This window comes from Taeniopygia guttata, chromosome 12 (genome assembly GCF_048771995.1).
Source record: "Taeniopygia guttata chromosome 12, bTaeGut7.mat, whole genome shotgun sequence".
Classification (NCBI taxonomy): Eukaryota; Metazoa; Chordata; class Aves; order Passeriformes; family Estrildidae; genus Taeniopygia; species Taeniopygia guttata.
Window position 1 is genome coordinate 10,921,268 of NC_133037.1, and position 27,886 is coordinate 10,949,153.

The following is a 27,886-nucleotide window of genomic DNA, read 5'->3' on the forward strand; positions in this document are numbered from 1 at the left end:
GCAGTTTCCCTTTTCCCGAGCCCCTGTTTCCCCGGTATTTCCAGCGCAGTTTCCCTGTTCCCGAGCCCCGGTTTCCCCGGTATTTCCAGCGCAGTTTCCCTTTTCCCCAGCCCCGGTTCCCCGGTATTTCCAGGGCAGTTTCCCTGTTCCCGAGCTCCGCCCCGTGTGCGCACGCAGCGCGGCCGGCAGTTGTTCCTCCGGGCCGCGGGGGGCGCTGCGCGGCGCGGGGCGGGCGGTGCCGCCGGTGCCACCGCCGTGTTTACAGCGCCCGCCGTGCCCGCCCCGCCGCCGCTGCCCCTCGGCCCGGCCCGGCCGCTGCTCCGCTCCCCGCGTCAATGCGGCGCCGCCGCCCCGCCGCCTGGCCCGGCCATGGACACCAGCGACTTGTTCACCAGCTGCAAGAAGGGCGACGTGAGCCGCGTGCGGTGAGCCGGGCCGGGAGCGGGTCCCTCGCAGCCGGCGCTGCTGTAGCCGCCCTGGTCACCGGGCGAGCGGGGCCTGCCGGGCCGCGGTCACCTGCAGCTCGTCCCCGCCTCCCCAGGGCGGCTGTCACAGCCTTGGGGCTCCCCGGGACAGCCGCGGCGCAGTTTGTTTCCCGTACATTAACGCCGCTTGTTCGCTGTGTGTGCAGCGGGGCTCTGCCAGGTGCTGCGGTCGGGTGGGTGTTCCCGGTCCCGCAGGTGTCCGAGTGTCGGGCGGTCACTGCGCGCTCCTGGGTGTGGGTGCTGCCTGTGGCAAACGCCCTTGCACAAGCTCCTCTCCAGCTGCTCCTTCTTTACCGCTGGAAGTGATACTTGCGTTGGTAGGAAGCTGGATCCCTGAGACGCAATCGTCATGGAAATGTTTAGACAAGTTGTGCTGTAGACTGTGGGAGTATGTCTGAGAAGTATGGGGATACTACAATTTCAGGTCTAGTTTCCTTGCTCATCTCAAAGCAGCACAGCTTAACTGCAGTGATTTTGGATCAGGAAGCTGATGGGTTTGTTGTCTGCAGGGTGAATGCAAGGTTCAGCGTTTACAACAAGCTTTTTTCCTGCATCTCATGGTTTGAATGTAAAACTGCTCTTCGTCCCTTTATGCTTGATTCTTCCATCTCTTAATGTGTGATATGTTAGATAATCAAAGCAACCTCTGCTTCAAGGTGCTTGCTGGTGAAGGATAAGTGTGCAGATAGATAAGGTCTGGAGAACATTGTTATCTGTTGTGATTGTGTTAGATGAAATCATTGCAAGCAGTAAATTGCAGTTTACTGCAGAAGGAGGGGTCTGAGGGATGGCCTGTATGGATGTAATGGTAGAGAAATGAGAGTCTGTCCCCCCTGTCAGAGCAGGGGGGACAAACTGACCACATAGGACTGAGCAGAAAGGAGCTGAGTTGCTTGATGTGTTGAATATGCTCAGAGGAATCTGAAGTTTGAGACAACGTAGGTGAAGGGAGTGAAAGAGAGGACTCATGGTGGGTGATAAAAAACCAAAACTTAAGATTTTTTGTGAAGGCTGAGAGGGACTTTTACCCATGGTTGTTGTAGTACAGGCTCTAACAACAGGCAGGCTGTGTAGGAGATTAGTCTGCAAGGCAAAGCCTGGCTTCTAGAGGTATCAGAGACGGAGTGTTGGCAGCATTGGATGCAGCCTAAACACGCAGGACAAGGAAGTGGCAGGATTTAGGAGCAGTCTGGAGTGACACTGATGCTGCTTTTTTCAGGAAAAGCTATGAGCAGGAGGGGAGTCCAGTGTTAGCCTCATAAAATTGGCCACTTATTTGTAAGCGTCCAGGCTGGGAGCATTGCTGGGGAGTGTGAAGGTACTGCAGAAGTACTCAGGCTTCTTTTGAGATTGCTGCCCTGTTAGAGATGCATTTGATTGCCCTCTTTCCCCATTAAAATCACCCTCTTTCCCACTTAAAATTGAAGGGAGCTCCCAGACCATGCTGTAGAACACCATTCTTTGGGTTGAAGATTTGGCTGATGCCGCTTCAGCCACAGCTGACAGTTCCCCAAGTCCAGTGCAAGATCCTGTCATACCTTTGGAAGTTACTCTATGAACTGGAAGTTACATCTTCTGAAAGAGGAGAATGTGACTGAGTGAGTAGCTGCATGAAGTTATAACTTTGCTCTCTCTCTTTTCTTCCAGATACCTTCTTGAACAGCGAGATGTGGAAATTAATGTCCGTGATAAGTGGGACAGTACACCCCTGTGAGTGCTGCAGCCTGGAGCACTGGCTGGGCGGGGGGTAGGGCCTTCAGAGCTCCTTTCTCTGCATCAGCAGCCATGAGCAGTGTTACAAAATGTCTCAGGTTCTGCTTTTTTGGAGCTTCAGCTATGTAGTTCTGCTTCTCTTCCCTGTGGGTGCTGTGCTAAGTGTGTCTTTGTCTCCCCTTTTGACTGGGGCTTGCTGTAGTGATGCTGACAAGCAGGATTTAGTGACCAAATTACCTGGAATAAGTACTCTGCTCTTGGCTAGATTAGGCTCTTCCCCCACCAACGTCCACGGCATTCTAGCAAGTCTTTTCAGGTGAAAGCTTGGTAAAATGCCAGGTGACTGTGGGATCACAGTCTGTCTGGCAGTAGGTCATGAGGAATCCCCCTGGAGGTGCTGAGGGATGTGCTGGGAGCTTGTTACAGTTCCAAAGGACATTTAGACATCTGTAATATATTTAGAGTACAGAAAAACTTCCCAAAGTAAAGGTAGACTAACATTTGGCTGCTGCAATGCACATTACAAGATTCTCCTAATTTGTAGGACAATTTGAGGTCCCTGTGAAAGGGAATCATGAAAGGCTTAGACTGTGAAATAAAAAACAAAACTCATTGAAGTAGAACTTTGGGGGTGGATTTGCTGTACACTCAATGTGGATGCTGTTCCCTCATTGGCATAGCATGTGACAGTCAGACTGGCAACAGAAAGAGCAAGGAGTGTTTTTGAGAATTCACTGGACTGCTGAGTGCCCATGAAATGATCTCCATTAAAATGAGGATGGATTTGGCAGTTAGTGGTGCAGCAGAAGAGGCTGAACCCTAACTGGCACCTTGAGATCTCCTTGCAATGCCTAGGATTGGTGGGAACAGATCCTGCTTAGTCTGTTGCTGGGATCAGGCTTCTGTGCTATTTGGTAGCAATTCCTCACTCCTATGAGGAGTCGTCTCCCAAGCTTCTCAGGGATGCTCAGTGCTGTGATCTGTGTGTGGTGATGTGCCAAAATAGTGAATTTTGCTTCCTACTGCATCTCTAATTTTCTTTCTCTCGTTATTGTCAGGTATTATGCCTGTCTGTGTGGACATGAGGAGCTTGTACGTTATCTTCTAGCCAATGGTGAGCAAAAGCATCCTCCTAATTATGGGTGCAGTGTCTTTCTCTGGTCCGTTGGGATTGTATGTCCTTGTAGCTGTGCCTTGTGGAAACTTCTTCTGTTACAACCAACTATCTGATCAGTTATCTCAGGCTACAAAGGGAGCCTTGCACACGTCTTCATGAACTGTTTTGCAGGCCATTTGCTGCTTGAATTTGCTTCTTGAAATTGCTTACAATTTCTTGAATTGATTGACATCTTGAAAATGCACAGAAAGGGAAGCTGTCTGTGATGGCTCAAGGCAGAATGACTTCCTAAAATCACAGCTGGTGTTTTGTGAGGGTGCAGTGGTGTTGGGAATATGCTGATCTAAGAGTTGTACCTCATAGGAAGGATTGTCTGTGTAAAATTTTATTGTACTCTACTGATAGCCTGGCTTTGTAAGAGGACTTAAAAGGGATTTTGCTAATCTCAAACAAAGCGAGACCAGTTCTACAGGCCAAGTGCCTTCCCCTGTTTGGTTCTCAGAACCCAAATTCCCCTAGGCACTGGTAGTGTTTTGCCAGAGGAACCAGAGTGCAGTGTCACATCTCAGAAGGTTTGGTTTTCTACTTGATTCCTAGCATCTTAATCTCTTGTGTAATTCTAAATAGGAAAGTGCAAATGCCCTCCAAATTTCTAGCAGGTTTTAACCTAAAGAGTTATACAAAGCAGAAATACTTTCTAGGAGGAGTTCTTAACAGCCCAAGAAATGATTGCACTCTTTAATCGGTGAGATTTGTCTTCCCAGAACACTACTGGAGCCATGCTGAGAGGCTTTTTACACAGGTCAGTTTAAACAAGTCATGACTTCCTCAGAAAGGGATTTGTCTGTGGGAGAGCTTTAGATAGTACACCTGTGAGGGAAGCTCAGTTTTTGTCAATGTGCTCATCAGCAGAGGGGACCACAGTGAAACATATCAGCAGACAGAAGTCATGCTTGTTTAGTGACCATTTGGGGACACTGGAGAAGGATCTAACTCTGTCTGTGCCTGTGGCTGTTTTACAGGAGCAAAGTGTGAGGCAAACACTTTTGATGGAGAACGTTGTTTGTACGGAGCTCTGAGTGATGCCATCCGGAGGCTGCTGAAGGAGTACAAACAGATCACAGCCAAGTGCATGAAGAGGGACTACTACGATGTGTTCCTGCAGCGGTAAGGGCGTCAGCAAGGGCAGAGCATCCCACCAGCCTTCCTGAGCTCTTCTGCATATTCGAGCTCCCTGTTCAGGGCAGCTTTGGAAGGCAGCTGATCAGTACCCTCGGTCATTGCTGGGCATGTAGAGCTTCCTAAGGGGTGTGCCCTAAGGGATCGTCTCCAGGTGTGTGTGTGCATAGCCTCCAGTGAGCTGGGTACAGACTCCAGAGACAACAGAAAGCTGGTCTTTATAATGCAGAAGCTCTAAGCTGTCATCCTTGACTGTCAAACCAAAATCAGATCACTGAAACTACATCAACAATTTAGGATAGTATGTCAACTGAAATTAAGTTTCAGACCTGAAGGTACTATTGGAAGCTGAAATTTTCAACATTGATAAAATGTTTCTCATTTGTGAAACAGAGCACTTTAAGAAGCCTCAAACTGATTCACAATGACATTGTCCAGTTCTTTCTTTTTGGTTATTAAAATTTGTTAAAATACTTCTGTCCCACATTGTACTAGAGCTTGAGTGGCAGCCTAACTTGTTCAGGAGTAGAGGAATAGTTTCTTCTTGCTGTTTCTCTACCTTGGTAACTCTGATGTTATTACAGACTTGCTGGTTGGGTTTGTTTTTTTTTTTTCCTTCTTATTTCCCATTGGATTGACTTACAAATGTTAAAATCTTGTTTTTTTTCTTGGAAACTGGAGTGTTAATAAGTCCTAAAAAAATCTGATATTCTTCCCAGTGCTACAGTGTCCTAATTTCTGAGGCTGTAGGAAAAGAGGGGAGGAAGGAAACTAATTTATGGGAGTAAAATCAGATTCTGTGTTCCAGGGAAGTAGAATTTTGCAGGGTGATTTATTACTGCCCTGGTGACTGTGGCTCAGATGGTGCAGGATTGAGCATACATGAAAGCTAAAATGTGCTGGTTTCTGCTTCTCATTCACGCAGACCTTGTGTTAAAATTGAAACAAAGTGCAACAGCTGGGGGGAAAAAAGTAAAAACCTAATTGCTTCTGTTTGGTTTGAGGCAAGACACTTGGAAGGGTGTGCTAGTGGCAGGAGATTGAGATTAGCATTCAGGACTCTGACAACATCTCTGTGTGTGACTCCACACCTTTCTGTGCACCAGCCCAGCTCTCTAGGAGTATGATGCATGAATGTCCACCTGATTTGACCTCTTGAGGGTGTTTGTGAGGATATATATGGAGGGAGTAATGGGCATTAGAAACACTAACACTGGTGGTGATTGCTGTAAACTCTCAAACTAGCAGTTTTGGTTTTTTCCTTTTGAAGAATGTAGGTATGGGCAGGCAGGCCATAAGCGAGGCTTCACCTCTGATGTGGTAATTGCCTGCATTTCATGCCAGTACATCCTTCCTTCTTCTGAGGGTGGATGACATGAAGTCCTCTCCTGTTTGTTACATGATTAAAGCATGAGCACTGACAGTGCCCAGAGAGCAGGAAAGGTGCATCTTTGTAGCAGAGTAGTTCTTTTTGAAACTGTGTCATTTTGCAGTTTTTTTTTTTTTTTTTTTTTTTTTTTTTTTTTTTTTTTTTACATCTGACAATTTAAAAGCAGTATTAGCTTTTGAAGATGTGCTTGGCAGCATCTGGTTCCACTTTAAAATCTGTTCCTGGTGTTCACCTAAGACAGGAAGATTTCATTCTCCAGCTTCCCTGTTGCACTAACAAAACTTCTTTGAGTTCTGGAAGGGAGTGAGGCATCCCACTCCAGTATATGAAACACCAGCCCAATGCTGGCCTTCCTGCTAGGCAGGGAGAGACTGCAATGCCCATGGGTATTTGTTCATTTAGACCTACTTGTACCATGTTCCCCACTAGCATTACTCCATTCTTTCCTTTTTCATCCTGCAATGAGTTTCCCTTCTCTCTGTTCCTCACAGACTGCTGGAGCAGGGTTACCAGAGTGACATTGTTTTCATCGTCCATGGCAAATCCTTCTGTGCCCACCGCTGCATCCTCAGCGCTCGCAGCGCCTACTTTGCAGAGATGTTTGAGACCAAATGGAAGGGGAAAAACATGATAGTGTTGAAGCACCCACTGGTGAGCAAGGCTGTGCTTCCAGTTCTTTCCTTTCTTTTGCTGTTCCAGCTGGGTGAGGAAAGCGAGTTTGAGGGTTAACTTCCACAGTGAATAGCTCCTGGGGCTCAGAATGACCCTAGTTGAGGAGAAGGGCTTGTGGAGGCACTTTATGCAGTAAAATTGCATCTTTTTCAGATAACAAAAAGCTGCAGATTGCATACCTTCCCTTTGTTCCCTCTGTCATGGACTCAAACATATCTTAATTGCAGTAGCATGTAGCTTTTACCATCTGCCAGCTGCATTATGACCCCTCTCTGGGATGAGTTGAGTCTGTCTAATTCCTGGTGGACAGGTGGTCTGTGGTGAAGACATCACCTCCATAATTGGCACTAATTGAGTCCCTTTTGTTGCCTTTCCAGCAAGAACTAAATAGGCCATAAGTGCCTTCCATCCATTAACCACCAGTACTCTGGCACGCATTTCTGTAACTTGACTCTGGCAGTGCAAATCCTCTTGTGACAAACATAATTCCAGCTTCTCAGAACACCGCTCTCCTCTCTTCTTGTACAAGAACATCTTTCCTCTGGAATTAGGAAGATGTGGAAATGTTTATGATCGATGAAAACCTGGATTTTGCAAAGCCTATATTACAACCATGTCTCTTGAATTCCTCCATTAGTCAGGTCGTGTCCCCTGAGGTATTTGAGGGATTATTATCAGTTGAAACAGTAAGGAGCTGTGTAAGCCAGGTGGAGTGACAGCATTAGTTATGTGAGGAGCAAGGAAATCATCATGTGTGTGTTCTTACTTAAAGGGTTTTTTTCCTTACTTGCTCAGGATCATGTTTCTAACTTATTGTTAAATTCATGGTGATTCCAAATGTAACTTTCTCTTGTTTTATTTTAGATTAACCCAGCAGCCTTTGGTGCTCTTCTGCAGTATCTATACACAGGTAAATGACCTTGACCTCTGGTGTTTGTTTACATGGTTGGTGGGCTGCTGTCTGTGCCTCTACACTGAGAGGCACAGGCTTGCACTCAGCAGTGTTTGGGTGCTTGAGTTGCTAATAAATCCTCTCTGCTGGCAGAAAGGGAGAATGTGAGCAATCACCAGCTCTTCCAAGATGTTTGTACCTTTTGCCAGTTGTTGTCCTGCCAGTAATTATACAGTCAATTAAAACCAAAATCAGCTTAGGTTGATTGGTTGGATGGATTTGGAGACTGTATTTTTAACTTAAGGAAGGAAAATCTGTCATCTGGTGTAACAGCTTCGTAAGGTGGTGAAAAGCCAGTTTCCCATGTAGGACATTTTCAGTTTGGCAGACCTGAGCAATGTGTGCTGAATGCTTTGACTACTTTCTAGTATTTTTTTTGAACAGAAGTTGATCTTAAACCTTCTATGAAAATACCCAGTGTTGTGTTGTAGTCATGCTAAATGGTGAACTATCTCAGGCCAGGAGGTGGTGCCAGAAGTTAACATTGTCTTCAAGGCTCTTCCTTTCTAATACAGTGTGTTCAGAAATGTCCCTTGCCACATTTTCAGTGATTGTAAAAGATCCTGGGAAGAAAACTTGTGAGCCTAAAGTCTATTCTTACCCAAAGCCACATATTCAGTGGTGGCTGTCATGCCTGCTGCTGTTGTGTTGCTGTTTTTTGATTTTCTGAGGGAATTAGACATGTTTTTTATAGCCTGTTTGGTCTTTGGTCCCTTGAATGAAGCTATTAGAGTAAACCCTGGAGAGTGGAAATGTAAATTAAATGCCAAACTGTTATTGATTTAAGTGGTGGGTGGTGGTGGAATACCAATTCTTAGCTTCTGGGACTGAGTTGTAAGTGCATGCTGAAGAGTGAGGCAGTATATGTAATTACTAAATTTCTGTGCTATCAAGTCTTCAAATCTTATTTTTTGCCATTTTTACATCTAAATCCTATGGATTAAGTGAGCTGACTGCATTTCTTCTTGACAGGTCGTCTGGATATCGATGTAGAATATGTCAGTGATTGCAAGAGGTTGGCCAAGCAGTGTCGGCTGCAGGACCTCATTGATGATTTGGAGACCAAATGTAAAAAAGTCTATGAATTTGGTAAGCATTTGACTTTCTGTTGTCTCTGCTGTGCCTGTGTGCCCTTTCAGGGAGAAACAGGAAAGTGTGATGGTACATGTTTCATGGTGTCCTTGGGACTTCCAGAAAATTATTCTGTTTCGAAAATTACTCTAATTTCCATGTTTGCATGATAGTTTTCAGTCATGGCCTGTCTGTAGGGCAGCTGTAGTAGTTTCTGACACATACATGTTTGTAATTTATATTGAATGCTTTCTTTATAGTAAAGCAGCCATGGCAGCAGGACCTTGCTGTAGTTGCCAGACATTCAACTGAGCATGGTGGAGTATATATTGGGAAGTGCCTTCCAACATGGAGCTTGTTTAAATCCCCAGAAAGATAAAATATATACAGTTAGAGGTAATTTTCTGCATTTATCTGACCCCTCACCAAAGTAAAATATTTGATAATTGGCCCAAAATGGGTGCAGAGGGAGATAGAACTCTTTTTTTTAAAGCAAAGAAGTATTTCTGAAATCATGTGTATATTAGTAACACATGGATGTGCCAAACCTTAAATGAAACAATCCTCTATTTAAGGACTTTTTGTTATCCAAAGCTTATTGCATGAAGACCAGCAGTTGGAGTTTATCATTCATCTCCTTAGCTCAAGCTAATGCACACGTGAAGAGCAATCAGAGCAGCACAAGTGGTGTTAGTCACGAAGCAGAAAAAATTACCGGATAACAAAACCTTCAGGCTGAAAGCTTCTGATTCTCATTCTGTGCTCTGACTTCTTTACTTTGATCAAGTTAATTTTCATTTGAGAAGATACTGCAGCCTATAGTTTAGAGTCAATAGCATTTTCTTCCCTGATCTAAGAGGCAGGGGTGTAGCTGTTCTACTTTTTCCTTTTGAATATGAGTTGTGATTATTCAGCCTCCTGACGCTGCAGGACATAATTGATAGAATGCTTCTGGCTCAAGAAATTCCTCATCTGCAAATCACATGGAAGATATTACCATGTGCAGGTCTCCCTTTACACACGTGCAGTTGTTTGGTGGTGGCGGGATACAAGATTACCGTGCTACAGCTGTTCCCATGTAAAGCAGGGTGCAAGTCTTTGTGGAAGCTGTGTCACAGGTCTTACTTCTGCTCTGTAAACACAAATGTAAACCTGGACCTGAAGAGATTAGAAATGCATTTCTTGGGATCTACAAAAGGTATCAGTTTGTATTAAATAAGTGGCGATAAAGGGGAGTGGTGAATGAATATAAAATAAAAGCTACTCAGAAATCAGGTAACAAAATTATTTTGTGTCATCTTGTGATATCAGAGTAATTCAATGAGATGCCAGAGATCCATTTTTATCTTTTTATCTTTTTCTCCTAGTGTCTAGCTGAGACATTCCATCTTAATTAATTTAGTTAAAATTTCATATTATATTGTGGAAGGAAAAGAAGGTGCTTAAATCTGTGAACTGCAAAACTGCTGACTTCTTGGTGGGTTTTCAGATGGAAAATAATGAAGTAAAGTTTCAGGTTAGTTGGAAGCTTTAGATAAAAGCACCTCTTGGAAATACAATGGCACTGGACAAATAATTTAACTTCTCTGTTCTTTGGAGAGGGAACAGTTTTTCAATTTTGAGGCCTGACAGAAGACTATAGGTGGTTTAAAGCACTGATGGAAGTACTAGTCTTGATTTTTATTTATGACAGATTCAAACAAATAGAGCAACTGTTGAAAGTTTGTTTCTTAAATCTCATGTGGAAGCCAGGAAAATTTGATTCTGCAAAAAGGCATTTATGTAAGAGTTATAGAAGTTGGAAAGATCTTAGATCACATCATGCCTGGCACTTGACAAAGTGTGTCTGTTTTCTTTGAGTGTTTTAGGAACCTCTGCCTGTTCCAAGTGCATGCTGTGGAACAGACATCTGATTCAGGTTTGCAGAGCAGGGTCATGTATTACATCTGTATTATGAAATTGAAACAAGAAAACAAGATGAGCTTGAGCTTCTGCAGCCCCACTGGATAATTGCAGTGTCTGCAATCTCATTATCTAGAGTTAATCAGTATCTCAAAAGCACTTACTATCTTGGCATGCACAGACAGTAGTAGAGGACGAGGATGACCCAGTGCCTTTTGTTGCACCTGAGATATATTTGGGTGTGAATGCTTGCCTGTTTTCCCCTGTGTGAATATTGTGGCTATAAAAGAAAAAAATTATTGCAGTGTTCAGAAGAGCTCAAACAATTTGTCCAGATTAAGCCATAACCCCTCCTGTAGAAGTGTATGTGTTAGAAAATAAATGTTCTGCAGTTACTTCAGCAAGTTTTAGGCCAAAAAGGGTAAGAGCAAGGTTTGAGATGCTTACCATTGTAGCAAAGACAATGGATATGCAGAATCCATGTTTATTGCTAATTATGTCATTGTGATTAAGATGCATCTGAGTGTGAACATTGTGAAGGTTTTGGGGGTTTAGTGTGGTTTATTTGTGGCTGTTATGTTTTGTGGTACATTGGCTCAGACTGCAAAGAAGTATTGAGCAGGAAAGCCAAGGCAGCTGGTACATTGGTAGGTGGTGTTCACTGCTATACAGCTGTGCTAGACTGGGAAGAAGCCCAGTCTGAACCTCAGCCACAGTTTGCTTATTCCCTTCAGCTCCTTGCACTGCTTGTGTTGCTTTTTTTTGGAAACCCCTCCATTCATCTTTCTTGCATTCCTCTTTCGTGGTCCCTGCTCCTTCCTGGCTTATTCCTATTTTACAGCTTTGATTTTTGTTGCCTCTGTTAGGAAGGCTTTCTGTGTGATAACTGAATGCTGTGCCCTTGGATTTGAGATGCAGTGTCTGAATAGATTTGCTTCTCAGAAAAATTGCTGTTCTTTTGTGTCACTGGGAAAGTGCACAGATGCTCTGTGGATCCCAAGAGAAGAGCTCTTTGCCTTGACTGCTACTTTAAACTTGCCGAGTCCATTAGCACTTACAGAGCCTGACCCGGTGATTGTTACAATAAGTACTACAGAAATACAAATGTTTCTCTCTGCCATGAAAAACTTCTAATTGCAAAGTAAGAAATTTCCTTCTCTCATGCTGGTGTGTAAGTGATCAGTGCTTTTTGAGAAAATGCATTCAGTCTGGTTTGTGTTGGTGCCAGGCCTCCTCTTAGCTTATTTACCCTGGAAGTCATCTATCTGAGGGTAGCATGTAATGCTCGTAGGGCAGCCTGTCTCCTTGCTGGTGAGCTTTGTGTGTAGTAATCATGTTGTACTGGTAGATTATCCTTTCCAGAAATCTTATGGAGAGGTACAGTGGTGGCATGTTTGAAGGGTGCAGCAGTGATGTGGAGGAGGGGGTGGAGATCTTGTTTTGTGGCACATCGTGGTCTTGTTTCGCCCACGACCCAATGGAGTCATCTGATGGAGCTCATGTAATGCTGTGCAAAATGTCAGGAGAAATGAGGTCTCAAGGTGGCGTGATTCACCTGTGAGGGGTTTTAATGTGGTGAATCATACCTGTCAGAAATTCTTCTGAATTCTTTGGAGTTAACTCTGTGTCTCTCTGGCTCCCAACAGTATCTTAAGGCTTCCTCAACACAACTTTGCATTTTCCAGTGGTGCTCTATCTTTTTTCACATGTTTCCTTGTATACCAGGGACTCTTGAATGTCTTGCATGCTCTAGTTCTTCCCCCAAACCATGCTGACCTGGGGACAAACCTCAGGTGATAGAGCAAGGTAGCCAGAAACAAAAAAGGCTGTGCTGACAGTAGCATGTTACCAGTAGTGTGTCTGCTTTGGGCTGCCACTCGTTTGAAGTTAGGGTTGGCTTCTGTGAGCTCCACAACAACTTTGGTCACAGCAAGACCGCTAAAGTATGATCATGTATTTTGCTTTGCCTTTAATGGGCTGTTTTATTGCGTAGGCTGATAAGGCAAGATGGGAAGACACTCTAGGTCTGAAAAAGGCAAATGAAATTGCTGTCTCTGAATGGTCTCTTTGAGCTCTAGTGATGCTTAGGTCAGGCACATGCAGGAGTCTGGGTGCTTTGGGATCTTTATGATTTAGGGAGTAGAGGGCAGACTCATACCTGCTGAACTCACTGGCTAAACAAGAATTAGTCCCTTTGTTCCTTGCAGTGAAGTCAGGATGGCACAGCTGAAGTGGGAGCCAGTGAAAACACGTGACAGAGCAGAAAGGCATGGAAGCAGATTAATTTTAAAAACCCCCTGGCATGGCCTTTACCTTAGATGACACTGTTAGCTCTAGGGGTAACTGGGGAAAGCAGTGTGTGAGTGGCTTCTACAGGGATCAGGGCAGCCTGATCCATGGTCCTTAAATGTAATTGATGACATGGATTCCAAAGAGCAAGTTAGGCTTGAAATATACTTGTGACAACTCTGTTTCCCACAGTTATTTCAGCATAAGGAATTAAGTGGAGGTTTGAGGAGAGACAGGAATACATGCATCCCCTTCTAGCCCTGCTCACAGGCTGCACTGAGAGATGCTGAATGTCTGTGTGCATAGAATAGAAGAACTGTGTGTGTTTTGCAGTAAAAGCTGAACAGCAATAATACTGGGTTTCCTGGCATGTCTTTTATCTGAATGAGAGACAATGTTGGTAGAGGAATTCAGGAATCTCTGCTCTTTTGTTTTTTTGCTTCTTCCAGTCTCTTCCAAGCCGGGGACCTGTGTGAAAGTGCTGACGATTGAGCCCACAGGTAACTGCCGGCTGCAGGAGGATCTGGCTCTCCTGGCAGACTGCGCCCTGCCAGCTGAACTGCGGGTACGGAGCACTTCTACTCCTTGTGGGCTCTCTGGGCTGGGATAGCTGCTCACTTGTGTCCAGTCACATCACTGCTGGATAGACTTAGTGCTTGCTTGTTTCCTGGTGCTCCAAATGCTGAAAGGCTTTTATGGCTTGGAAATGCTGTAAAACTGTGTAATGAGGCTGTCGGTGCTGGTCTTTCCCTCCCCTCAGCAGGGATCTTGGTAAATAAAACCCTTTCTGTGTGGTTGGTGGGGATTTCCCCATTGAATACAATAGGACAAGGCCTTCAGCTCTTCTCTTTGCCATCCTTGAGAATTAGAAATATTGTAGCAGCAGGCATTGGTACCCCAAGAGATAAATAGGTGAAGGATCGCTTACTGGGCTTTCTTGCTAGGAGCTGACACACTACAATGGAGAGATGCTTCCACACCCTGAAAATATTCCAGCAGAAATGTGAGTCCCTCTGAAGAGAATTTAACTTGACTGGCAGTAGATCTGCTTCTCCCAGCTATGTCTTGTCCCTCAGAAATAGCCCCCACGGTTGATGATGACTATGTTAAAATACCGTCATATTCTTAGTTAGGATCACCTATGTGGATCTTCTCTCCCACTTGCAGAACAGGATAGCTATTAGTTGCCTTCATTCTTTCTGCATCTGGTGTTTAATATTAGCAGATTCATTTTGGTCTTATGTATGCCCTTTTTTGGTCCTCTTTTTTATACCAACCACTGTATTTAATAATGTGGACTCATTTTAGGTGGCTGCTGTGCCCAGAGGTTGTATGACTGAATGATATAGCAAAGTTTTATTGCCTTTTCTCTTTCTGTTCCCTGCCAAATAAACCTGCTTGGTGCAGAGTGTGTGTGTGTACATGAATAAGGTTTCTTACCTTTATAAGCTGGGTATTTTCAGATATATTTCACTATAGAGGGAGTTTTTTTCTCTGTCAAGTTTACAACTACCAGTTCAGAAGTCTTTCCTGTGTAACCTGCCTCTTCCAAATAACTGTACATTTTTTGTGGCTTTTCTGTATGCTTTTCTGTATGTTTGCAGGCTTTAAAGGGAGGTGATACTATAAGTAAGCTTCAGACTACCTCCCCAGGAATTAAAAAGTGGATCATGGGCCCCAAAATAGTGAGATTTACATATATTTTAAGTCACTTTACAAATAAAAAGAATATTTCCTATCTGATTGCTTGCTTCCAGACCTTGATGGCAAAATCCTGTTAAGTTGTCCTTCTTAAGTTAGAAACACTTTCCTTCTTAATTCTTTCATGCAGAATAGGAGCTGGAAGGAATAAATTGGAATTGTGTAATCATCTGATAGTGCTGTGGATTGTGAGCTGTGATGTTCTTGCTGTGTTCATAGATTGGAATGAAGGCAGCATTAGAGTTATTACAGCTGTACAAGTGAAGAGGACATGAGCACACACACCTGCTCACTAGGGAATTTGTGTGCCATGCACATATGTGGGTCCTCTGTTTAAGCCTGAAAAATTCTAAAATATTCCCATTTTTCTCTCTCTAGGTATTTTTTTTGTTCCTTTTTGTTTGCAATTAATCTCTTACTCTAATATTTTCAAATTGTTAAATTCTATGAATTGGACATCTTTGTTCTGGGACAGAGGCATTGCACATCCTCATTCTTGCAGAGTTTGCTGCCATTCAAGGAATAGGATACAAACTGTGTAACCTAAAATGTCAGGAACAAGTGAATAGTCACACACAGACATCTGTGTTTTGAAAAGAAGCTTTTTTTTTTTTTTTTTTTTTTTTTTTGTCCAGCCTGTGCAGAACAAAATAGGTTATTTTTCTTCTGGATAAAAGCCAGCATTTCCAGAATTTGGCAAGAAACATTTTGAGCTGCTGCATGTCATGTAATGTCATATTATATGAAATGGGGATGTATTCAGCTTTCTGTTTCAGTATAAACAAATAATTTGCATGTAATGTCTTTGATACTTGGATGATGTACGAAATTTTGTGCATTTCAATTTCATGGTTAGTGGTATCTTATACAACTAAAAAAATAATGGATGTTTGATATCCAATTATAGCTCATTATTATTTCCTAGACTGAGAACTATCTATCTTTGAATTCTCAAACACATTTATAATTCTGGTACCTTGTTTCTCTTTCCTATTTGTGCTTGAAAGCCTTTTTTCCCCCCCAGTGTTTCCTTTTACAAGTATGGTTGTTGTCCCTGTTTTTTTTTTTTTTAAGTAGCAATGGCCAGGATTTTTCTGTCCACAACAGCTGTTTCCTCAGTTTGTTGTGATAAAATTTAGTAGTGACAGATTTAAGTAAAATACTATGAAGAGCCAGGCAACTGTAAAAAACCATGTGGCTTCCCACTGTCTGCCTGGTTCTTCATTTCATGTCTGCCAGGTGACCTCTGAGTTACAGACTCCGGGGCTTCCAGTGTATGACCCTGTAGGTCCATGGTTTCCTTGTAACTGTTTTTCAGTGACCTTTTAACCGAGATCTTATGTTCCAAACCAAGATTAAATCAGAAATAAAGGATCAGAGTTTGCCATGAAATAAATACTGTTCTTTCCATCCGTATTGATATGTGGTGTAGCTGCAAAAAAGAGACCATTTTCCACTCTGGGGGTAAAACTAGATCTTGTCGTGCATAGGAAGAACAGTTTGAAACAAGTAGATGGGTTTTTCTTGTCTGTCTGCATCTGTATGCTATTGCTTGTCTAAGGCAGTGACTCCTGTGCTTTGCTTTGCCCTTTTGGCAGAGGCAGATGAACTGAAATATTTACAACATGTTTCCAATTTAAGGTTTTTTTTTTTGTATCCAATCCACTTGCATCTGGTTGTCAGCCGCTAATCTTCTCTTCAATCACCAACCCCTGTGTTTTGTGTTGTAATTTATTTACAATTTTCTTGCTGAGATAATCTGGCCAAGGTACAAATTGCTGCCACTGATTTGTTTTCTATGTTTTTGCCTCCAGCAACATTTCTATTTAAGCTCTAACAGGAAATTTGCAGCAGCAAAGACTTGGTCTTCCATGTGTGATGGTGGAGAGTGAGAGTATTCAGAGTATTTCTATATGGTGATTGAGTTACTGTGAATGTGTTTGCACCTTGTAGGCTGGACTGTGTTGTGCTCCTTGGGCAGAATACTTGACTTTGGCAGCTGTGCTTTGCCTGGACAGAGGCCTGGGAAGGAGGTTGTATGAATAGGGGTGGTGGGAGGAATAAGCCAATTTTCTGAAGGAAGATCCTGAAAAGGAGATTAGATTCCTCAGGCATGACAAAGGGAGCAGAGTAGAAGTAGTAGAGACTTGAAAGGGGAGTAAAAGGGAAAATTCTGCAAAGCCACTTCATGCTGAATAGGAGAAACAAAGACATAAACCTGCTTTTGTAGCAGGAATTCAAAATAACCTTGTAAACCTGAGCAGCACAGTGGTGACCAGGCAAGGCTAGAAGCAGGAAACAGAGCCCAGAGGAATTTATAATTCAGAAGACAACTCTGAGACAAATAACACTCCAATACCCTTTCCAGAGGGATAGACTCATTTTAGAGATTTACCTTTGGACAGTGAAAAGAGAGCAAAGAAAGGGTGCACATAGGAGATGTGGCATTTATCTCAATTAAAATTCCTGTGCCACAGAGTGGCATCTTGTCAAAGTTTGTTTCTAGGTTTGTTTTACCTGTGATGTGCTTGCAAATCTGTAGTCTTCAGAATTCTGTCAGAATTTGTTGGAGAGGACATGGAAGCTGTGGGCATAGGGTGGGGAGAACAGCAAGGCAAACAAAGTGGGCAGTTGCATCATGATGGGTGTTTGTAACATGCTGCCACAGAGTGAGGCTGCAAATCCCCAGACCATGGACCAAGGACCAAAGCCTTGACATATAAGACACAGATAACAGTAAAATAGCAGCCTGGGGCATCTACAAATGGGACAATTTCATCTCATTTTGATGAGGTGGTGCCCTTTGTATTGTAGCTATACGAAAAACAGGTGATAGATCAGGTGGGCAACATTCTTTGAACTGCTGCATCTCTTCTGGAACAGGAGTTGCCCAGTGGAGCATGACTGCAGGAGGGAGGTGCTATGGAGAGCCAGCTTTACTGCAACATCCGTGTGCATGATTTATATCACTGGGCTTCTCCTGTGATTAGGAGTCAGAAGCTGCCAAGTGTTGCTGTGGACAAAGAGCATGGTGGATGTGTCCAGATTGCCATGGTCAGTGGTGGTGTGAGCTTTTGCCAGCTTGATGCCTTGCCACATCCAAGAACATGTTTTGTGAGAAACCTCACTGAGCCAGGCTGCAAGCTCCCACCCAGTGTGTTCCAGTCTGTGTCTTTGTTCAGCTCAGGAGGGAGGAGTCATCTGGCTCCTCAGTGGAGCTGGAAGCCCTGCTGGAGGCAGGTGGGTTGGAAATGGACAGTCTGCTATTGTGAGTCCAGTCTTTATATTCAGCCCAGGGTTTTCCTGCGTGCAAACTTGGGATGTAATTTTCTTGGATGAAAGACAGCAGGAATAAACTGCTTATCCTAGATACCTCAGGGACATGTTTATGGAAAGCAAGAACCAGGGGAAACTTTGGTTTCCAGAGATTGTCTTGGTTCCGTGACTGTGAATATAAACTTTTTTTTTTTTTCGCAATTGAATTGCACTGTATACAGAATAAGGTGAAAGGGAAAATATTTGGAAGTATCACTTTAAAATAACATAAGGCAAACAGGCTTTTTTTTTTTTTTTTGGTGTGTGCTGTCATTGTTGGCATGTGGGATTGGGTGGAGGTGTGTTGTTAAAATAATTTGCTTGAGTATTAATATTGCAACAACACTATCTTTGGCTGCAAATCAAATAAAAAATCTAAAATGTGCTCTAGCAGTGTTGGATTATTCAAGTGAGGGAATAATTGTAGCCAAGCCATTTGAAACTGGTGTATACATGGATGTAATCTATATGTTGTTACATGTACCCAGTAAAAGGCTGGTCCTATGGCAGTATGCTTATGATACCTACTGCATGAAGTAAACTTCACCTCCACCTGGTTATCTGCCTTGTTAAATGTCAGAGAAACACTTTTCAAAGGTGTATGGAGAGTCAGGAAAGGAGGCAGCTGTAACTTGTACCAGGAGTGTCTCTTATAAGGAGTGCAAGTTCTTCATTTCCTGGCATTGAAATCTGTGTTCAGAGCATCTCTGATGTTCAGCACTGTGCTGAGGAAATAGAGGGATGGCATTTTCTGGGAAAATGTAGCACTGAACTGAACTCGGGACCCTGAATGTGTTTAAAGCAGGAATGTAAAAGGAAGGGTTTTCTGGTGTCTCTTCCTAGGTTGGTTTTGGGGAGTTGCCATTTGACAGCACTGACAACTTCAACAGCTGTCCCGACGTGTGTTTCCGTGTGCAAGATTACAACTTCTTGTGCCATAAGGTATGTGCTTGTGCTGTATTTCCTTCTCCTCCCTTTTTGCCATGAATCTAGTCTACTTGTGTCCCCCACTCCTTCTATGCTGGATATACTCTGCAACAGCAGCATTGATTCAGCTGGAAAACTGCATTTAAAGCATTTAACAAAGCAGCAAGGCCTGCCTTTCTTGCAGAGGTGTGGAGATAAATTTATAAACTCAGCTACAGTATTCACAGCTGCAAAATCTGCTGCTGCTGGCTCATGAGTTCAGTTTCTGGAGAGAGGAATGTTTGATCTGCAGGTGAGAAGCAGTAAGAATGAATTTTGAGATCCAACCTAAACTCAAGGTCCTGCCCCAGTGCCGTGCGAATTTAGAATCTCTTGAGTTTACCTTTTGTGTTTGTGGTTATGAGGGTAGGTATGGGTAGAATAAGGTCTAGAAAAATATTGGATATGCAGCTTCAAAATGTAGGGAAAATCAAAGTTACAGAGTCTGAACTTCTGAAGTACCTTTGAGCTGCTCTGACAGCTGGTTGATAGTGCCCTTTGGTTTGGTGCAGTAAGCAAGATGTCAGTGTTTTGGTTTTTCATTCCTCTCCAGGCATTTTTCTGTGGTCGCAGTGATTATTTCAAAGCCCTTCTTGAAGATCATTTCAGTGAGAGTGAGGAGCTACAGACACAGCCCAGCATCCCTGTGGTAACTCTGCACAACATCTCAGAAGACATCTTCATCCGGGTCCTCTACTACATCTACAGTGATGATACAGAGGTGAGGCCAGCCATTGGTCCTTCCTTCAGTGCTGGTGAGCTCTGAGGTGTTTTCAGCAGTATTTTTCTAAATCTGGAGCAGGGTGTGTGTGTATATTCTTAAATTTCACTGACCTACTCTGCTACTTCACTTTTGTCTCAGGAATCCACATACTGGGATATGCTGTTAGCCAGGCAGGGTTGTAGTTCATGTGCATAATGTTCAGGAAGTAAATCTGTAGTCTTTTATCCCAGAATAAAAATCTGGAAATTAGGTTGCATGCTGTTTATTGACAGGATAAATACAGGGCTTTGCAGCTTTCCCTCTTGGGCTCTGTGTAAAGATAACAAAAGCATATGCCAGTAGATGGCAGATTGAACACATTTGGAGATCTGGATAGGTTGAGAGATTCTGCTTATTTACTCTTGGCAAATAACCTTACTCATAGCCTACTTTTCCATTTGTAGCAAGTAATTATTTCTGCTGTTATTTATTACTGGGGTGGGCAAATGTTCCACTGTGAGACCAGTGCCTTGCTGTGCTCAGTATTGCAGGCAGTAACAAAATAGCCCTAACCCACTTAGTTTTCAGCCTAATGGAAGATGCAGCAAATCCTAGCGTTTAATTAGCTTCCTGCTTTGGTTTTGTGGCAAATGCTTTCAGCAGGTTTCTCTGCAAGATCCCAGAACACATTCTGGCATCAGGGCAGTGACTGGAGATGCTGCTGCACCTGCCAGTGTCACTTCCCCCAGGCAATGTTTGTGCTTCGGGTTAGGTGCCACATCCAGCGAGTGCACACAGCTGTGACCTTGTTTCTGCTGATCTGTTCAGCTGCAGGTAGCAGTGAGGAGAGATGTGTTTGGGCAGGCAGAAGGGCAGGATTGCTACTGATATACCAGAGAGCTGATCCTTCACTTGCCTGCACACTTGCCTCAGCCACTTGCTGAAAGGCTGAGAGGGAAAGAAGCTGCTTGAAGATCCTCCTGAGCCTGTTCCCTTGCACTGCAGCCTGACCCTGTTCTTTTGCACTTCCCCAGTCTGCCTGCCTGCCTCGTGATGATTCACAGGAAGGATGTTTCCCTAGCAGCTATTCCTTTCCAAGGGGTGCCTCAGCTGCTCTGTCTGGTTTGGGTCAGGAGGACAGACCAACAACAATGCGGAGGAGTTAAAAGGATCTTACTCATATGTTTCATGTGCAGAATGGTGCATAGATTGCATTTCAGACTGAGTAGCCAAGATGTGAGCTTCTGCAGAGAATTCACTTGTCATGAGAAACTACCAGAAAAAATGGTTAGGAAGACAGGAATATAGCTCAAGTTCCACATTTACACGTGTAGTGTTCTCCCTGTCCGGTGTTTCTCCAGCCAAGTGTCAGCACTCTCAATTCCATGTTTTTCTTTGCAAAGGTTTTATGGTGTCTCTCTGCCATGCAATAGTGGCAGTGTTTGCAGTTATGGGGAAAAGTGCAGAGGACATAAAGGGTTCCAGGCACAAAGATAAGCTGCTGGTCGGAATTCTTGTGTAGGCTCGAGGGCCGTTCTTGGAGGAACATTTGCCAGGTTTGTCCTTGATGAAGCAGGTGGGAGCTGCAGCCATTAATACTGCTGGCTCTAACACCTACAACTCCTGAGGTTTCCACAGCTTATGAAGGGACAAAGCAGCACTTGATTGATAATCCCAAGGGCTTTGTTATCCCATGTGCCTGCATAGCCCTTGTGGCATGGCTCTCCTACATTTTGCATTCTTCTGCCCAGCTGCTGCAGGGTGTTAAACAGCTGGGTCACTTGCTGGGAGCTGTCTCTCCAAACACAGGTGCAGACAGCTGTGAAGGAAGAAAAAAATCAGTTGTTGCAGTTGTCAGAGTGAGTAACCACATGTATAGATGTGCACAGCAGTGTGTGTTTGCTGCTCACTGGTTATCAGGAGACTGGACCAGGCTGCAGCAGTTATCATTCCTCCATCCAGACCAGTGTGGCTTTGTGTCTAAGTGCAAGTGCCCTTGCCTCCTCCACAGCTAGGGCATGCAGATCCACTGTTAGAATGGATGTGGGTAACTGAGCTCTTTGCAGCTCACATTAGCAGGAACAGAGAGAGACTCTAGTTCCAGGTTAGTGATGCAGATGGCTGACAAAAATAGGATTTGCCTGGCCAAGGGGAAGAGGTTGAGTGAAGCTGGAGGTGGTGTCTCCAGCTTTATCTACAGGGTTTTTTTATCCTCACATCACTTCCAAGTACCCAGGAAAGAAATGGGAAGGTGGTTCTCTTGCTCAAGAGCCTTAAAATGTTAAAGGCCATTCGCAACAGTTTAAGTTTGAGCATCTGGTCCATTAATTTAGTCCATTCTGAAGGCATGTTAGAGCTCCACTAGTATTTGATGTGCAAAATATGTTCTTGCCCAGTTGGGCCTCACTTGCATTTTATTTTGTGTTCAGTTTTCTGTCCTTGAGTGCACCCCCCATGCCAGGGAGGTTGTGCTGGCTCTTAAAGAGAATTTTGCATATTTTTCACAAAATGCGAGTCCAGCAGTATAAAATGGGAGGAAGAATGTGGGGACAAAGTTCTCTGTCCTGCCAGCCTCTTCTGTTTGTCTCTTGGAACTATGTCTGGTAAAAGTAAGCTGCCACTGTCACACTGAACATTTTTTAGCAGCCAGGTGCACTTGGGTGTTTCAGCACTGCCTTGTGCTTAGCTAGAGGGATTACCTGCAGCATGAGAAAGTCTCTGCTGCACTTCAAATTCCTCTGTGGTAACTGTGAAAGACAGAGCTCCTGTGTGCTTAGGAGTGGGCAGTAACTCCCCTCTGCACTGCAGCTGTCTCCAGAGAACGCCTACGACGTGCTGTGTGTGGCAGACATGTACCTGCTGCCCGGGCTCAAGCGCCTCTGCGGCAGGACCCTGGCGCAGATCCTCGACGAGGACAACATCATCAGCATCTGGAGGATTGCAAAGCTGTTCCAGCTGACCCGACTAGAGGACCAGTGCACTGAGTACATGGCCAAGATCATTGAGAAGGTACTGAAACACTCCCCATGGCAGTGACCACCTATGCCCGTATATCTGCGCCATAGACACAGCAGACTGAATGGTTGTACTTTGGTCTGTAGTTAATGGTTGTCCTCTATGGATTAATGTGCTTCCAAGAAATGAGCAGCATTTAAGTAGCAAGGCACATGGTGGGTAGGACAGAGGAGGAGGAGTGTGGCAATACCTTATGTCACCACAATAAGCCAGATTTTGGTCCCTGGCTAGGACATCTCTGTGGAATGTGGGGTGAAAAAGCTGCCCAAAATATTTTCCAAGTACCAGGGGCAGGTGATTTTCACTGAACTTTCAGCCACTGTGCCCAAGTAGCCATGATGTTGCCTCAATACACCAGCTGCAGCCTGGAGAAGCCAAAGGGGTGAGTAGGGGAGCTCTGTGCAGGAAATGTTTTTTAGTGTTTGCTGGGGGTAATTCTTCCTGGCATAGTTCTCTAGATAGGAAAAATCAGTGTGCCCTCTAATCTCCTCCAGGATGACAAATGAAATAGTAGGGGTTTGCTCAGTGGATAATTTGCTGTCAAACAGCAAGAAGTAATAAATTTAACACTGAAGCTTTCTTTATGGGGCTCAATTTAAGTGTTAACCTGAGTGATTATAGCTTAGTCTCAGACTCGTGGACGAAGTTGCCATATGGAAGGATAAACTAGAACCTATGAAGGGGTTTTATGCTGAGACAGATCTTTATAAATGGCTTGTGCATTTCACGTGGGAATGTAACATTTTCACCTGCAGCTTGAAAGGTGTGAAATTATTTTTGGTGTGGGAAAACAATAAAGGAAATAGTTCTGGGGCTGTTAATTTGTTCAGTGTATAGCTTGAGAATAACATACACATCAGCATGTACCCAGATTCTGGGTTCTGAAGAAGGATTTAAAAGATGCTGAATATCCCAAGTGATAATCAGGGTAGGGCTTTGCTTTTGTGTTTCCCACTCTCTAGCTTGAGTGAGAGTCCTTGAACCCCGAATTGACAGTGTTTCTTCTTAAGGGTGTTGGCACAGGCAGAGCCACCCCAGCTGATGTTCAGACATCAGTGGTTGCCAGCATCCTGTGGAGATGCACTGATGGCAGCAGGGAGAGATTTTGGCAGTGTGGTAGCAGATCAGAGCTCAGCAACCTGCTGTGCCCAGGCACAGTTCAGTAGCGTAGACAGATGGAAGCTGCCTCTCACTCCTCAGCTCACCACACATTCCTGGGGAATGAACCTGGTGCAGAATCATTCATGGGTGACACAATTGTGTCGGGTTGAGTGCAGAGCAGAGCAGCTGCCTTGCTGGTGGTGATGGGCCTGAGTCAAGGGAGAATTGTCATTTGTGGCTCCCAGTTCTGAAATGCGCACAAGCACCCACTGGCTTCTGTGCTAGAGGACGTTGCCCAAAAGTGTCTGGCACCATCTCCTTGTTCCTGCTGGGGAGCCTTTTTGTGGGAAATATGTATGTCCCAGTATCAGAACCAGGGCTGCTTAGTTAGAGGGTGTTACAGGGCAGTGTTGGAGGTGCAGATTGCCTTCAGCTGAGACTGTTTATTGTTGGAGTATTACTGTCCCCTTTGGATGGATGGCAGGATGCATCTCCAGGTGGTGTCTGTAGGAGGATTTGGGTCTCCAGGTATCCTAGCTTTCCTTTCTTTTCTGTGGGATCCTTTAGCAGTGTCTGAGACCGTTACCCCCACCCTTTTCATCTCTTTACCTGTCCTCTTGTGTTCCTAATGGTTGTCTTGTCCTTCTGGTCCAGCTGGTGGAGTTGGAGGAGTTTGCAGCTGCTGTGAAGGAGAACGCAGAGGCCGTGGAGGAGCGGCAGGAGACGGACTCCATCCCTCTGGTTGATGACATCCGCTTCCACATCACCAGCAATGTGCAGACTTACAGTGCCATTGAGGAAGCCAACCAGAAACTTGAAGCTCTAGAAAACCTCCTGGCCAGTATAGGGCTCGAGTGCTGATGTGTGCAAACCCTGCCTGTCATACGCAGCCTGCACAGCCCTCACTGCATTGGCTCGGAGTGCCAGAACATCTGAGTCTGAATGTCCCACTTCCCATTCTTTGTCCTCCTTCCCATCCACCTTCAGGCATGGTTTCTTTTTAATTTATTTGTGTCTGGACATTTGCATTTCTGGTTTGTGTTTGGTTTTATTTTGTTTTTTTGTTTCTCTTTTCAGAAGTAGCTCCCAAAGCTCAGCCTAAGTCAATATCTGCTCCTTTGTACAATACACTGTGGAGAGGAGACTGTGAGCAGTTGGGAATGGTGAGGGAGCTGTTCTGGGGACTTCCTACTGCCTGGGGTTAGAACCCATCCCATTCTGTGGTTCAATATCACACTTTGGAAACTGGCTTATGCCAGAATATTTGTTGAATTACCAGCAGCGGAGGAAGAAAACTGGATTAAAGTCTTAATAAGTGTATGGGAAAGGATGTCAGCACTGTCACTGTCAGCATTATAAGACTCCAGAACTGGGCAGTTTCCCTAACAGGAACAGAGAAGTACTTGGCTACGTGGAAGGCACTGTCTTCACCTGCTATTTTAGTATTTAGATAAAAAAAAAAAAATATTTCCAGGTCTTCCCTAGCTTTTCATTGCTTTGAAGTGCTCAGAATTTAAAAGGTCTGCTTTCTGAACTAGCATCTTTGGGAATACAGTAGAGACCAGAATCCTTCCATTCTTAGAAAGCAGTAGCTTTCAATGCACAAAAGAAGGAAGAGCAGTCCTTTTTAAGAGGGGACAGAAACACCTTCTTCTTGGAAACAGCACTTTTCCCTTTATTTTTGTCCATTGTGGTAGAGCAAGGCTGACTTGCTGGTGGGCCCAGGAAGAGGGGTCACTGAAAATCTTTAAAAAGGAAAGGGACCTTTTGGGTCTCTCATAGGGCTGCTGTCCCACTCCATGACCTTCTGGCTTTGCTCAGCCTTGAGCCTTGTAGCTTCATTGTTCTCCAGGAAATTCACTGTCTGTACTAATGAATGTTTTTGAATCTGTATTTTGCAGTAGGTCATGTTATCTCATGTTGTCTGCCTGGATTCTTAATGAGGGTAATGGTGTTCCTTCTCCTTGGCACTAATCAGCAGGTGATAACCCTGCATAACCTTGCCTTGCCAAATCGGCTGCCCTTGGAGCTGTGTATCTCTGGAAGGGTGTGTTGGGAGAGTCTCCAGGGTACAGGCTGGGTATACTTTCCCATGCTGTGCTTTGGGAGGGAGAAGAAGCATTGAGTGAAGCACATGCACAGGCACTGGGCTGGTGTGACCGCCTCATACAATCATTTTGGTCACTTCCTGAGGCAAGAGCTTGAAATATACTGTGCCAGGTGTGGTTTTATTATGTGATGTGAGAACTGGGCAAAGATCCCCTGCAGCTTCAGGGTGTTGTTTTCTGTAATGGTGGTGGTGCCTCTTATGGCTAAGGGGTTAGGATATCTGGGGTTTGGCAGGGACTTGCTTCAGGTGTGGATGTATTGGGAGGGTGGGTTTTTTTCTTTGCTAATCTCACCAGGTGAGAGACTGATACCCCACAGCAAGTGGGAGCTGCAGCCTCACTGCCTGTTCTGGGCACCACCTGCACTAAGGCTGCACTCAGTTGTGAGGAGGGGACTCTGGGCTTTGGCCACTGTGCTTGGGGAAAGCCAAACTTTGGCAAAATCATGTGTCAGGATTGAGTTGCACTTAACAGAAGCTGTGGCTAGAGCTGGGGTGGGGGGAGCAGGGATGAGGTTCATTGATATAATTGAACCCAAATGCTTGTGCACTTTGTCATCTGGGTTTAAGTGGTGTCTCTTGCAGATCAAGTCTCTGGGACAGGGGATGGTGGTGGCAGGGCTATTCAAGCAGCATGTACTTCAATTCTGTTTGAAAACCCTTGTGAAGAAGTGCAAGGAGTTGTGGTTTGTTTCCTGTAGTCATATTAGGATGAGGATGGGGGGAGGTGTCCCTCCACAGGAGTGTGTTGCTGCATGGAAGCAGGAAGCAGCAGGTGTATGCTTCTGTCTGGGACATGGAGAGGAGTTGTGCATTTTTTCTATGATTTGTGGAATGTACCTCCATGTCCACTTCTAAGCTCAGTGTGTCTTTGACAGGACCACCAAAGAGCCCAGCACAACTGATGAAGATACCTCCATGAACTCAGGGAGGGTGAAGGGCTATCGAGGAAGCTTTAATATGAAGTCCCATGTATTTTGGAGAAAGAAGGGTGAAAGGAGAGCTGCTTGTTTTCTTCCTGAGTGGAGTGTCAGGCTCATGAAAATCTGCTACAGAAACCAGCAGCTTAACTCAGTTGGTTCAGTTCTCCTATGTATATAGCTGAAGATAACACTGAACATAAGCAGGATGTTTAATTTATCATATCTCTTCTCCTCCTCCAGCAGAAATTCCGCTTCTGACATCTTAGCAGTTGGCTTTCCACAGCAGTGGTTGTGACAGCCCACGAGGCTTGCACAGAGCCACCAGAGAACAGGACGTGGCCTTTGCCTTCTGCTTGTACTGAGCGAGATGCAGAAGCAGGATTACAGGAATGTGCTAATGCTTTTCTCTGCAGATGCCTCAGCTGCTAAAGCAAATGGACACTGGCAGTGGGCAAAGCAGGAGGGAGGCAGAGAGGGAGCAGCAGTGCTGGGAAGCATTTTCCATATGGCTGCTCTTGAATAATTCCATTCCTGCGTCCTTAAGTGTGGAGCAAGTGAGGCTGCAGTCGTACATGTGGGAGAAAAGGTCAGTGTGGCCTTTTGATCTGCCTCCCCAGCAGTGCAAGTCCACGTGGGCTTCCAGGCAAATGCCTCATCTGTCTGTGTGCACTTAGTGGTCACATCTGTGAGGCTGTCAGATTGTCCAATTACTCGGGATCCTTTAACTCTCCCCCATCCCTTTTGGCAAAATAGGGCTGTCCAAAAGCATGCATAAGCAGATGGTCAGCAAGCTCTGTAATTAAGATGAGCCAGGACAAAACTTAAATTTGAATTCACTTTATTCTTGCTGCAAATAATTTTATCACAAAATAAAAACCTTCTGATTTTTCTTCTGTTGCCAGTGTCCTTTCTGTGTTTTGTTGCCTCTGTCCTTTTTATTTACTACTACCCACTTGCTGAATCAAGAAGATTGTAAAATTTACTAGAGCAACATTATATTTAAGAAGAAATGTGTAAGCACGTGTGCAGCAATAAAATAGTCTATTTCACTATATCTGCTCTGGCTGTGGTTTCTTTGTTACTGACTGACAACATCAGCACGGGTTTCATTTTGCAAGGGCTCTGTGGACTCCTTCATTTTCCCTTACTCAGGCCAAGGACTGGCTCTGTACTCTGTGGCTTCCAAGCAATGTGTACAGTCCTCATAGAACAGGTGAGTGAAGCACTAACTCATTTTTTACTGTCTGCTTTCTTCAAGGATTACTCCCTTTCTTTAGCAGCACCA

At 44.5% G+C, this 27,886-nt stretch overlaps 1 protein-coding gene across 2 annotated transcripts; it reads left to right on the forward strand.

Annotated features, from left to right (window-relative positions):
- Positions 1–217: 217 nt before the first annotated feature.
- ABTB1 (ankyrin repeat and BTB domain containing 1) lies at positions 218–27,655 on the forward strand. 2 transcript variants are annotated; one of them, XM_002198384.7, is made up of 12 exons: positions 218–425; positions 2,133–2,195; positions 3,257–3,312; positions 4,338–4,482; positions 6,376–6,535; positions 7,421–7,466; positions 8,481–8,597; positions 13,220–13,335; positions 18,630–18,728; positions 19,306–19,473; positions 22,264–22,464; positions 24,226–27,655. In XM_002198384.7, the coding sequence occupies exons 1-12, from the start codon at positions 370–372 to the stop codon at positions 24,430–24,432; spliced, it is 1,434 nt and encodes a 477-aa protein (XP_002198420.4). In that variant the 5' UTR covers positions 218–369; the 3' UTR covers positions 24,433–27,655. The 2 variants fall into 2 exon arrangements, with proteins under 2 accessions (XP_002198420.4, XP_030138789.4); XM_030282929.4 differs by having other exon boundaries at positions 226–425; positions 2,133–2,232.
- The last annotated feature ends 231 nt before the right edge of the window (positions 27,656–27,886 follow it).

Bases quoted from the DNA above. Each gene is read 5' to 3' on its own strand.
- ABTB1 (XM_002198384.7), top strand. From the start codon at position 370: ATGGACACCAGCGACTTGTTCACCAGCTGCAAGAAGGGCGACGTGAGC. The intron at 3,313-4,337 runs GTGAGCAAAAGC...GCTGTTTTACAG, and splicing joins ACGTTATCTTCTAGCCAATG to GAGCAAAGTGTGAGGCAAAC. The intron at 22,465-24,225 runs GTACTGAAACAC...CTTCTGGTCCAG, and splicing joins TGGCCAAGATCATTGAGAAG to CTGGTGGAGTTGGAGGAGTT.